The 12,747-nt window shown below is 36.9% G+C and overlaps 1 protein-coding gene across 1 annotated transcript; it reads left to right on the plus strand.

The window, feature by feature from the left end:
* Nucleotides 1–88: 88 nt before the first annotated feature.
* LOC306844123 (uncharacterized protein) lies at nt 89–10,291 on the plus strand. Its single transcript, XM_079376044.1, has 17 exons — nt 89–234; nt 844–2,890; nt 3,572–3,733; nt 3,822–4,134; nt 4,239–4,321; nt 4,878–4,903; nt 5,087–5,121; nt 5,235–5,382; nt 5,681–5,840; nt 6,141–6,273; nt 6,384–6,418; nt 6,979–7,048; nt 7,139–7,173; nt 7,732–7,777; nt 7,896–7,985; nt 8,442–8,575; nt 9,458–10,291. The coding sequence occupies exons 1-16, from the start codon at nt 223–225 to the stop codon at nt 8,491–8,493; spliced, it is 3,447 nt and encodes a 1,148-aa protein (XP_079232170.1). The 5' UTR covers nt 89–222; the 3' UTR covers nt 8,494–8,575; nt 9,458–10,291.
* The last annotated feature ends 2,456 nt before the right edge of the window (nt 10,292–12,747 follow it).

The raw sequence follows: 12,747 nt of genomic DNA on the forward strand, positions 1-12,747 counted from the left end.
ACATGAACACGCTCATCCAACCTCATTCCAGTTTCAGGGCCATTGGGCGAGTTCTCACTCTAAGTGCTATTTATGCTCTGAAAACTGCGACACAACACCATTTTAGTTGTACATGCTGGATCTCTTCGAATCATAAAGGAATAACTCAATGGATTATTAATTATGAGGGGCTGAGGAGAGTCAATTACCTATTTTTTGACAAACTAGAAGACTTAAGTCAGAATGATGGAACAGGTCAGAAACTTTGACATTAATTTTATTCTTTTGGCAACTTCTGAGTATGAGCTAGGCTTCATTTTTACCATATGGGTTCCTCGAACACAAATTAATGCATTAATTAAAATTTAATAGAGGACAATTGTGAAGAAAGTTGAGTTTGGGAAATGTACATGTACAATTATTTTGTACATACCTAATTTTGGTAAATATGGATCTTGTTCAGTACCATGGCATTGCAAGCTCTTTTGTAAGAGTTTCTTATACCAATAATCAGTTTATTGATTTACTGAAACTAGCTTATTGCCAATTCAAATGTCATTGTATTGCTTTTAAAGAGCCACAGTTTTTTTTTAACTCTTTCACCTCAGCTTGTTGATTTCTATTGAATATTACTGTGCATTTTGACATCAACTGGTGTGGTTTTGGCTATTAAAATGTATGGAATTTGATTGAACAATAATAGCGTGTCATCACACGTCCTTCTGATTCTTGTAAACACATGAATGTTGTTGCATTGTTTATTTGTTAAGTTCTGAGATTTTGCTTAAAAAAACTAACCTGTCATATGCATTCCATAGTGCAATGTAAAGCAATGTTTAATGTTTACTACATTTTATATATCAGGATGAACCAAGAGACTTTAAAACCCTGAAGGCACGGTTCCAGGGTGAAAACGGTCTGAAGATCCAGACTAAACCTGCCCTCCCAGAGAAACCCAAAACCATCCCTCCATCGACAAAAGTCAGCAATTCTTTAATCTCATCCATCACTATTGCTGTGCAAAAAGGGTCGCTTCACGCACCACGTGTAGTCTTCAAGGAGGACAAAAATCTCAGTCGCCAGCTCTCTCCACCTTGGGGATTAAAGACCAGAGAGAACCAACCCATCAGTAATGATGAACTGCTGGATAATAAGCGGGTCAACACTGTCAAGCAGAATCTGAAAGACAAGAATTTTCCACTGGTTCTACCTGTAGCTGCAAAAACCAAAACTCCAGAGCCCGATTCCAGCCCACGTACACCTGTGTCTGCTTCACCAATCAAAGTGACGACACCCAAAAAGTTTGTATTTACCCCTCAAAAAACTAACAAAGATGAATGTGAGAAAACAGACCCGGTGAAGGAGGTGAACACTACCAAAAAGTCTCTGAAGGACAGGAATCTTCCATTGGTTCTGCCAGTGGCTACAAAAAAACCTGAAAGCCCAGAACCTGAACCCAGCCCACTTACGCCTGCATCCGTTCCACCAGCCAAAGTGTCCACACCTAAGAGTTTTGTATTTACTCCTGAAAGAACTAGCCGAGATGAGAATGAGAAGGCATACACAGTAAAAGAGGTTGACACTGCCAAAAAGTCTCTGAAAGACCGCAATCTTCCACTGGTTCTGCCAATGCTTCCAATAAAAGCTGATACCCCAGAACTTGAACCCAGCCCCTATACACCTCGGACTTCCACACCCAATAATTTTGTGTTTACCACTCAAAAAACTAGCAAAGACGAGAATGAGGAGGCAAATACAGTGGAAAGACCAAGACCAGCTAGCAGTACCCCTGCTCCAAGTCACTCAGCTCCTGCTGGCCCATCTGTAACAGCTACTCCCCCTACTCAAAGTGCACCTATTGTTCCTAAGGCTGTTGTACCTTCTCAGACTTCAACTGGAATACCTCCTGTCCCCAACATTCCTGCCCCAAGTATTCCATCTCCAGGCAGTTCAACCTCCGCCAGCCCTGAGCCAAAGATTCCTGAAACAGCCATCCCAACACCGTCTCAAACTGTTCCTAAATCAAAGCCAGAAACCTCTATTTCATCTCCTCCTGACACTGAACCTTCTAAACCAAATATACATATGCTCAGTTTATCAGAAGTATTTCCTCCTCCTGAAGGAAGTCCACCTCCGGAATTCACTGATATTCCACCCCCTGTTTTTGATGAAGACTTTCCAGATGGAGACTTTTCTGAGCAAACCATACTCACTCCAGCAATACATACATCTATCGTCCCAGTTCCCAGGAGTCAAGTTGTCTCCGGGTCCCCTGCCCCATCCACCCCTCCAGCAGTATCTCCAGAGCCCTTGGTGAATCCCTTAGAATATATACCTGCTCCAGTCTCAAGCCCTCCTCCAGAAGTTTATACTCCTGCTGCACGTCTAGACGTGTTACTGGAGAATACAAAAACTCTGACTGACAAGGCAGCTATTAGCCCAGAGAGGTCTAATGAGGACCAGTCCTCAACCAAGCCACGTTCAGCCCTCTCAGCCTTGGCGAGAGCAGAGGAGATGGCCTCAGTAAAACGGTCACCAAATGATAGCCGTGTATTTAACCTTCTGGAAAGGGCTAAGAGAAAGTCCACAGTGAGCCCGCTAGCTACCACACCTGAAAATACATCTATACCTGAAAATAGATCCCTGGTACAACCCAAGATACCTCTGCCTGAAACTCCCACACCTCTGCCTAAGACTGCCACAGCTGAGGTGACCCAACCTGATCTAGCTCAACCTGAAAAAGCCTTACCACAGCTTGCCACAACTTTAGAAACACTGCCTGAGGAAGCCCAAACTGTACCAGAAGTGTCTGATATCCCTAAACTCCCTCCAGTTGACTATGTGGGTCATGCTCGGTTGCCACCTAAAACTTACCCATCTGAAGCTGCCGAAGTTAATGGCTTTGATCACAGTAAGTATCTACTTAACGCAGGGTTCACATTGTTCAATCTTAGCCACAGTTTTGCTGTCTGAGATAAATTTAGTCCATTGTAGAAGGCTTCTCTTGTTGTAGGCCAGTCATGTATGAATAAGTTTGACATTTGCACAGATGGATGCAAATGAAGTTCTGGCAGTTTCAGAAATTTTGTAGTGTTGCTGTTCCTGAGAGTCCAAAAGTTTTCATTAAAACCTGAAATTAAAATGACCTCTACTCTCAATTATCTGGTATTAAACATGATTACATCACTTAAAATTGTGAAAAGAGTTCACGAAAGAGTCTTGTGAATTTGATTAGGCTTAGACATCATGCTTCCATGTTTTATTCCATAGTCCTGTGCTACCTGCTGTGTTTCGTTGACCTCCCCATTTTCATGTCTTTGCAGACATAATTTTCTCACTTCCCTACATATTCCTCATGCTTATTCTTAAGGCGCATGATTTTAGTCTTTTTTCTTGTTAGTTTCAGAATGCAATAAATGCAGGTAAAATGTACACTTTTCTTTACAATAAAAATATCTAATGAGCATCAAGATAAATTTATGAAATTGCATTAGAAAGCAATGCACGTTTTCATAAAATATGTTGAATTAAGTTTATTTTTTTATGTTTATGTATGGCTTGTTGGTGGATATTAATTGTCTTGTTTCTGCAGGGGTGGTGACAGTGGTCAAACCAGTGAATCCTCCTCCCCCACCGCCTAGGAAGGCTCTGCCAGCTACACCCATTGTGGATCCCCCAATTGAGATACGAACTCAGTCTCCTGCCAGAGACCTCCAGATTCCCACAACACCATCTGAACCTCTAGAAACACATGGTAACAAAATTACCCCAAAAATCTGAAACTCTATGCTAAGTGTTTGTCTACATAAGTAACACGTAACTTTTTTTTTTTTTTTCATCAGAAGATTCACTATATGACAACTCATTTGAGTTTTATGAAGATGTTGAGGAACCTAAGGCTCCAGCACTTTCAACCTTTAGGCCTCCATCAGTACCATCATTAGCTTCTAGTACCAAAAGGCCAGTTTCAGCTCATGAGGAAGCCTTCCTGAGAGAGTTGAGCCTAAAACAGCAGTTGAAAGAGGACATGTTTCCGAACATGGATGATAGAGATGTAGATTATGGGTCTATGAACTCTGGCTCTCCATATCCAGAAGCTCAAGCTGCTGTACATCAGGACTCAATGCGAAGCTCTCCTGCCTTGACACCATCAGGGTAAGCCATTAAATTCATGATCATTTACTAAAAAAAAAAATGTTATTGGTATTGAACACTGACTGACTGTTTTGTTTCTGACTTTCCTCCTGGACTCTTGAAAGAGGTGACAATGTCTTTGATGATCAAGTAGACAGTAAAAAAGGCAAAACAACAAAGACTAAGAAACAGAAAGGACCTCCAAAGAGTAAGTGGGAGAATTCTTCACTAAAGTACTATTTTTTTGTCTCTTTTTCATCAGGTTGGTTCTTTAAAAAAGTGTGTGTATGTGTGCCATCATCATCATTAACCGTTTTTTATTCAATAAAGATCTAATTTCCTTGAAGCTAAATTTTGGAAGATATGAAGCTTTGTTTTCCAAAAATATAATTTATATATAACAATTATTTTTTGACACTAATTAATACAATTTACAATAAGATTTATGCTTAAAACAAGAAAAATAATTAGCAATTTGGTGTAAAATTCTCTGAAATCAAGTCTTATATTCTAACATAATTTTGCTTCTCAAGTAAATTCTTATTTTAGGAATGTTTAAATATTTAATTGGAAACCAGGACAAACACACATTATTTATTTTTTTGCAGTGTAGTTATTTATGTTCCTATGTTCCATCTCTGATGACCTTCTGATCCACATAAATGATAAACAGGAAATTGTCATGTCATTAGTTTATTTAGATTCTCTTTTATCTTCAAAGTGTTTCAGTTACTGACATATGTTTCCTATTGTTTGAAACTTAGATCCGTATTCTAATGCTCCAGCTGCGGTAAGTTTTATCATTGTTTAAAATTGTATTAGAATAACTGTTTGAAGTCTTAAGATTAATGTCAGGACCTTATGATTGCATAATTTGTAGCATTATCACCTATTTGTCATGTCTTATTATTGCATGTTCTGTTTTGCAATGATTTGTTGAAACATGTTGCCTTTAATTACCCAAACTTATTAGGTGGAGGAGACTCCCAAGAAAAGCTTATTCTCCAGGTATGTAGCAGCAATTTAATTTTAATTTTTAAATTCACAATATTATTTCAAACTACGTCTACATTCCCAAAACATCTTATCTGAATGTAATGATGAAAGCATTCGATCCACAGGAAGAACTCAGGAAAAGTGGTAGATGACAAAGAACTAAAGAAAAAAGAGAAACAGCGAGAAAAGGAAAGAGAGAAAGAAAAGGAGAGAGAAAAGAAGGAGCAGAAAGAAAAGGAAAAGAAAGAAAATGAAATAAGGAAAAAATTTAAGGTAATTAATTTTTTTTTGCATTTTTTTACATGTTTGCACCAATGATTCAGCATAACTAATGCTTATTAAACTCTCAAAATCCATTGCGTATTACAATCCACATCCCACTCCTCAAGCAAATCAAAAGGTGCTCTTACCATCACTAAAACCCAATAGTTTTAATCAAACGTGAAATGAGCCGTACATTTCAATTTCTCGCTAACAGCAAGAATCCTTTTTTAATCCACATGGCAAGGTCAGTTAAGTGATGAGCACGTGTTAATGTAACTGTCTGTGTGTGTAATGATGTCTAATGCAGATCACAGGCCAGGAAGAGCCCATTTATCATGTTAAAGTGATCGAGGACTGTAAGGGCCGTAAAAACGACCTGCCGGTGAAGGTTGGAGACACTGTGAGCATCATCCGCACCAACAACTGCCCTAAAGGAAAATGGCTGGCAAAGGACAGCAACAACAAATGTGGGCTCAACAAAACAAATACACAATCTACACACACAAATTAATTTAGCGCCATTATCTTTGCTCTTGCACAAATAATTAGCATCAGGCTAAACAAGTTTTACAGATAAACGAGGTACGGAATTAATTTACCCTGATAAGGACTAAATGCCTAAATAGATCTGTCACTAAGCAAGGACCTCCTGAACGAGTCCTTGAGCTCTGACTTATCTGTTAGACTGTGTATGTAAGCGCTTATCTCATTTTTCAGATGCTTCTGGTGGAATGCAGATTGGCAGTGTGCTGTGTGTTGTTTTTCAGACGGCTACGTCCCGGTGGAGAGTGTGGATTTGAACATCAATGGCATTATGGAGCTGGGGAAGATGACAACAGCATCTAACAGATCCAACGGCAATGGACTCAAAGACCCAGAGGTCACCAGTACAGGCAGCAGGTAGCCATAGAGATGACCAGACTTACTACAACACGTTAGCATTGCGTGCTAAAATGATCTTGATCTACAGTTTACAAATGGAATGTTATTTTTTTCCATCTGTGTTTTAGGACCTCGGATCATTACGGCATGAACCATGAGAGCTGTAAGAACCTTCTTTTACTCATTTTCATTTCTTTTATTCATATTTATAATATGCGTATTGTGTGCTTTACACTGTCTTAACCAGCCATGACCACAATGTGCAACAGAATATTTTGTTGATTACTTTCTGTAATAGCCCCGCCCACTTTGAAATTTCAATTTCACTTTGAAAATCCCAACCCCAAATTATGCAACACACATTCTATGATTCACTTTGATTGTACCATGGTAATGCCATGTTGGACACTACTGTATTAGTATTGTATTATAAAAATACTTTGGAATACCATCATGAAGTACCATGGTTGGTATATATTTAAGGTAAATACCATAGTAAAATTACTATTGTATTTTTATCTGATACTGTACCATAAGTGAATCATGGTATCAGTACCGCATATTTTCATGAGAGTAATGTCTGTGGTATTTGGTGTTTTGGATGGTTGTGTTTTATAATACAAATCCTTCTCAAGACATAAACTGCGATTTGTAATGTTTTTCTCGAAATATTGCAGCTATAGAAACGTACTTAAGTTTTTAAAGTTTTATTCATTTGATCAGTCTCAGAAGACAGTGAAGAGTGGACATATGATGACGATGACCCTGTGTTTGGTAATGAAACGGCACTCATGTGAGTGTTACCTCGTGTGTACATTCGCCATTTGTACTCGGTTACAAAGCTTTTGTATTGTTTACGAGGGGTGTATGTTCAATCTTTCAGAGCGCTGAATCAGTCACAAGCCACACCAGATCAAGGTGAGTCACTGATGAGACATCATGGGGAAATGTTTACAGGAACACTACCATCCAAGATTCTAACTATATTAGTCATTATAGCTACAGTATATCATTCACTTGTTCTTAGTCACATTCGTGGAAGCCTATTTCCACCACATAAGCAAAAAAGTCACACTTTGGTAAATGATTATTATGACATTAAAAGTCAGAATGATGACATAAGCTAAAATTATGAGATGATAAAAAGTTTATTATGAAAGAAAAAACATTGAAAACTGACAATAATTATGACATAAGTCAGAATTATGACCAAAAACAATTGACATAAAAGATTGAAATTATGACAAAAAGTCAAAATTCACATAGTCATAATTAACATGAAAAGTCAGTTATGACATAAAATAAACTCTTAATTATGAAATAAAAAGTCAAAATGAGATGATTAGATTCTAAATAATCATTTTAAAATAAAAATATAAAATTATGTTGATAATAATAGTAAATTATTATTATTATTACTATTAACTTGTTGATTCTTGTTGGTTTTTTGTTTTCGAATTATTATTATTTTTTCAGATCCTGTTCACCAAGATCAACGTGATTCAACTTATATGAACATGCCGTACGTTCTATTCTATTCACTAAAATACCATGTCATACTTCTGGACTAATTTTGCTCTGTAATAAACTTAAGCACATTAAGCACACACGAATAAGCATTTGTTTACTGTATGTTGCAGAAGAAAACAGGAAGCAATTCAAAAACTCTCAACATTCTTTATGCAACCCAAGACATCCTCTCAGCCTCTACCACAAAACAACAGCCCAATGTAGGCCATCGCTTTAATTATTGTCTGTTTCCTTTGAATTCACTAAAGATCACTTACTGTAAATGATAAGATCACAGGATAGCAACTAACCTCGACTTCCTGTTTCCTTATATGGCTGTTTGTGCATCAAGAATGCCAGAGCTCACACCAGGTATGTTTCGACTCCCTTAACCTGAATTACATAAACAGTCATATCTACCCACACTCACTTTTTTTTTTCTTCTTTCCACTTCTGGTTTCATCTGTTATCACTTGAAGAGGATCCTGACAGCTTGTAAGTGCTCACAAAATATGTGCATGTTCTCACACGTAACACAGACAGTAATTCATGAGATGTCTTTTCCCCTGCAGAAGTATGTGGTCAGACTGGTTTTACATGAATGTTTGAGATGTTTTGTTCAGAAACCATGTCTCATTCCCTCGACCTGTGCGGCTGTAGTGCTAACTGCTAACTAGATTGTGTTGTTACTGTGTATTTCCTTCAGAAATAAAGAGGAAAAAGATTTAGATGTCTCAGACCTCCAGATTCTTCCTCCTCCGGACCTGTACGCCGATATCATAGCTGGAGCCTCCATGCCTATTTACAGCAAGTACGTACATTAAACACATCTTGAGCTTTTGTGACAACATGCCTCAGTAGCAGAACATGCTGTTGCACTATATGGGATCCAGACATTAAACAGCTTATTACTGAAGTATAGGCAATATTTCTGAAATGTTTCTATTCATCAAACAGAACATAATGCATAAATAAATAAATACATACTACTGTTTTGAATCAGAAATATGAAAAATATACATCAGGAGTCTATAAGATTTGTTTTTGAAAGAAGTCTCTTATGCTCACCAAGGCTGTATTTATTTGATTAAATATTCAGTAAAAATAGTAATATTGTGAAATATTACTATTTTTACTGAAATTGCATCATTACACCTGACTTCAGTGTCACATGATCCTTCAGAAATCATTTTAATATGCTGATTCTCTGCTCAAGAAACATTTCTCATTATTACCTGAACTAAAAACAGTTGTGCTGCTTAATATTTTTGTGGAAAAGATGATACTTTAATGAACAGCATTGATTTTAAATTTAATTTTTGGTAAAATTATGTTTTTACTGTCTTTTGATTAATTTAATCCATCCTAGCTAAATAAGTTTTTTTTTTAAAGGACCTCTAACTTTTAAACAGTGATGTAAAATAATTGAATTAATAAATATTGTTATTATGCATAATTTTAGCCTTTAAAAAAATTGAGGATAAAATTGCCTCAAATATAATGTGACAACTAGCCTCTGTCTTCCTTATGTATTCATATGGGAAGATTATACTCAATCCTTTTCACTCTTCCTCCTTGACTTTTAACATTCAGTGCTGGGTTTAAATTTTACCCTGGTCATTCCTAACCTCTGGCCTTTTTAGGCTACAATGATGTTTACTGACATTTTAGAGAACATGTTTGTCTATTCTAGGCCAATCAAACTCGTCTCAAAATAGCTGCGAGAGGGAAAGACGGACTGCGCTGGATCTTCACTGTTTCTGAGTTCATAACCCTCCTGTGGGCTGTGTTTTGATGAGCACCACAGTAAATGTCACCCACACAAGCTGAAGCGGAGACGTGTCTGTCAAGTGGGAAGAATTATGTTTGTGATTGTGCATCAGTCTGTAAGTGGCTGCAGGCGAGTTCTTCCATATTCATGTATAATATGTTCATTCTGTGAAAAAAAGGCCCATGTATGGTGTGATGAGAAGCTCTTCATATTATTTAAACCATTACATCTAAGTGTTAGTTATGAGTTCTGTAGCAAAGACAGTCTATCTAGTCTGAGGTTGTCTGATCATGTTAAAATCCATAATTAAACAATCGAGTTAAAAACTGACAGATCAAAATGACAGCGCGTGCAGGTTAAAACTGCTTCACATCTGGCTTCGGTTTTAACAGTTTATTGCAATGTCAACATTAAAATGCAGTTCCTAAGTCATTATATTTGTGGTATCATTTACTTAGAAGGATTGCAATTTAAAGGTTTATATAACTATACTTTGTATTTGTATTAGATTAATTAGTATTATATTATTTGTTTTATATTTTACAAGCATGTTTAAGTATTCCCAGTCTTCAGGGTTACCCTACATGAGGGAAAATAAACTGATGCTTGTAGTGCAAGTTTAAGTGTTGTATTTGTAATTCTACTGCATGTACTAAGTTTTCTGGTGAAGACAATAAATGCCACAGTTGTGTATCTTCAGCCTTTGTTATCTCAAAATCGTTGTTCTGTTTATGTTAAGTAAAGGAGTCAAATGTTTGGAGTCTGTAAAATGTGTTTTTGAACGAAGTCTCCCCAAAGATGCATTTATTATTTAGGTTTAAAAAGTTGTGCTGCCTAAAAATATTTTAAAAAGAAGTATATTATATAAGTTGTTATATCATCATATACAAGTTGTTGATTTGCTGTTGTTTAACAGCTATTATATATATATATATATATATAAAACTTTTTTTAATTAAATCAAAATAACGACAAACTACAAAATGCATATACCGCTTTATTTTCCATTTTTTTCTTTTTTACAATAAAAATTAAAGTGCAAATCAGAACAGGAACACCATGCAGTGCATAACTTAAAATACAAACCGCACACACAGACAGGAAATGACACGCACGCATGTACAGTACAGACATGTAGACATGACAGGCAGAGGTCGTCTCCCAGCAGGGCTCGGGAACAGGCAGAACACATAATTCTCATGTTTCACACATACATCACTACACTGGAGAGAGAGGGAGGGTATAGTATCCAGCACAAACGCCTCTACATAGACAAAAACACTGAACATGAGCTGAAGCCATGACCGTCACACCAGTGCCCCTGTCAAACTAATGGGGGGCTGTAAAGTTTCTGACCAGTTTCCACTAAACACAGCCGATATAACAGATATTAAACCGTCATTAGAGACTGTTGCTATCTGGCCTCTAAATATGACAAATACTCAATACACAACTGCATATAATTGCCATCCAAATCTGATACTGAAGGGATAGTTCACCCAAAATTGAAAATTCTGTCATCGTTTACTCACCCTCCATTTTTCCATACATGTATGAGTTTCTTTCTTCTGTTGAACGCACAAAATAATATATTTTGAATAATGCTGCTGGTTACCAAATAGTTGCTGGTAGCCATAACTTCCATTGTATGGTTAAAATACTATAGAAGTCAATGGCTACCATCAACTGTTTAGTTACCAGCAGCATTATTCAAAATATATTATTTTGTGTTCAACAGAAGAAAGAAACTCATAAATGTCTAGACCGATATGAATGAGTTAAACGATTTCATTTTTGGGTGATCTATCCCTTTAATGTAATAGCAAAATCCAACAGAAGGGGGCCATAAACTCCATAAACTAGCCTATTTTCTCAAGCTCTTTTTTCCCCCCCTCCAAAAAGTCACGCTGATCCTCAAAACGACCTGGAGTGAACTTGGGATTTGTGGGGAAAATGTTAAGAATGCGTAAAGGCTTTAACTTCTCTGAGGAATTTCAGACTGTGCAATATTTTTCCACGAACAACACCATAATCCAGTCTAATCTTCTCCGGAAATCACAAAAAAAAGCGTCCCCCAGCAGTGTAGTTTCCGTTTAACCGTTAAACGCTTTAGCGGCGTCACATCTATTGCATTTCATATAAACGATATGAAGTGATTTCTGCGAGAACTTTCCATCTTTCTGTTATACATTCAGTTCAAATGGTACAACTGCAGCCGTGAATCATAAGAATTCAGCATACTTCTACAAAACACACAAACGCTCTGCTCATGCACACAACGCTAGCCATTCAACCGTTCCTTACAGTACAAGACAGAGGGGTAGATTCAGGAAGACCACCACATCTATACAAATACAATTTGTGATAAAGTTTGCCTTTCTGAATTATGAACCAGCAGGACTGAATATGAAAATGACTGAGAGCTTGTTACTAGTTCAAAACAAATAAAAATGGGCGATTCAAATGTCTGAACTGAAAACATCTCTTTTTTTTGCCTGCCGTGTTTGATTGAATAATTTTTTATAGTGTATAATCTGAATATAGTATTCATTCCTCTCAGTCATCTTCCACTGCTGTTTCCTGGCTGGCTGTGTTGTAGTTGTCCGTTCATACACGTTGGCACAAAGACAACTACAACAAACCCACTTTCTGAATCCTAACGGAAATCCTCCTCCTTATGTTGTTCGTTCACAAGTAACACTTCAAAGGTGAGCTTAAATAAGAATAAATATGTGTAACTAATAAATACATTGTATCTACTCCATACAAACAACCACACGCATAAACATGTTAAAGCATATTCGATTAGAAACAAGAAAGTTCACAATCTATTTAAGGCATCCCGGGGAAGGGGGTCATCATGTGACACGCTCTTCTAAATGCTCTTGGCTTGGGTCACTTTATATGTTCTCATCAGATACACACCACCAATATAATGTCTACTTCAATATGCTACCAGTCAAAAGTTTGGGATTGATACAGATTTTTTTTTTGATTTTTGAATGTCTCTTCTCTTTGAATGGCTGCATTTATTTGATCCAAAATACAGTAAAAATTGTGAAATATTACAAATTAAAATAACTGTTTTCTATGTGAATACATTGCTAAATGTCATTTATTTCTGTGATGCTACGATGGATTCTGATTCATCAGAAATGCACAAAACGTTATAATCAATGTTGAAAACAGATGTGCTGCTTCATATTTTTGTG

The sequence above is a fragment of the Barbus barbus genome (genome assembly GCF_936440315.1).
Source record: "Barbus barbus genome assembly, chromosome: 24".
Lineage (NCBI taxonomy): Eukaryota > Metazoa > Chordata > Actinopteri > Cypriniformes > Cyprinidae > Barbus > Barbus barbus.

Coding starts and splice junctions, on each gene's coding strand:
- LOC306844123 (XM_079376044.1), top strand. Junction 6,274..6,383: donor GTCACCAGTACAGGCAGCAG/GTAGCCATAGAG, acceptor TCTGTGTTTTAG/GACCTCGGATCATTACGGCA. Junction 7,986..8,441: donor CCACAAAACAACAGCCCAAT/GTAGGCCATCGC, acceptor ACTGCTAACTAG/ATTGTGTTGTTACTGTGTAT.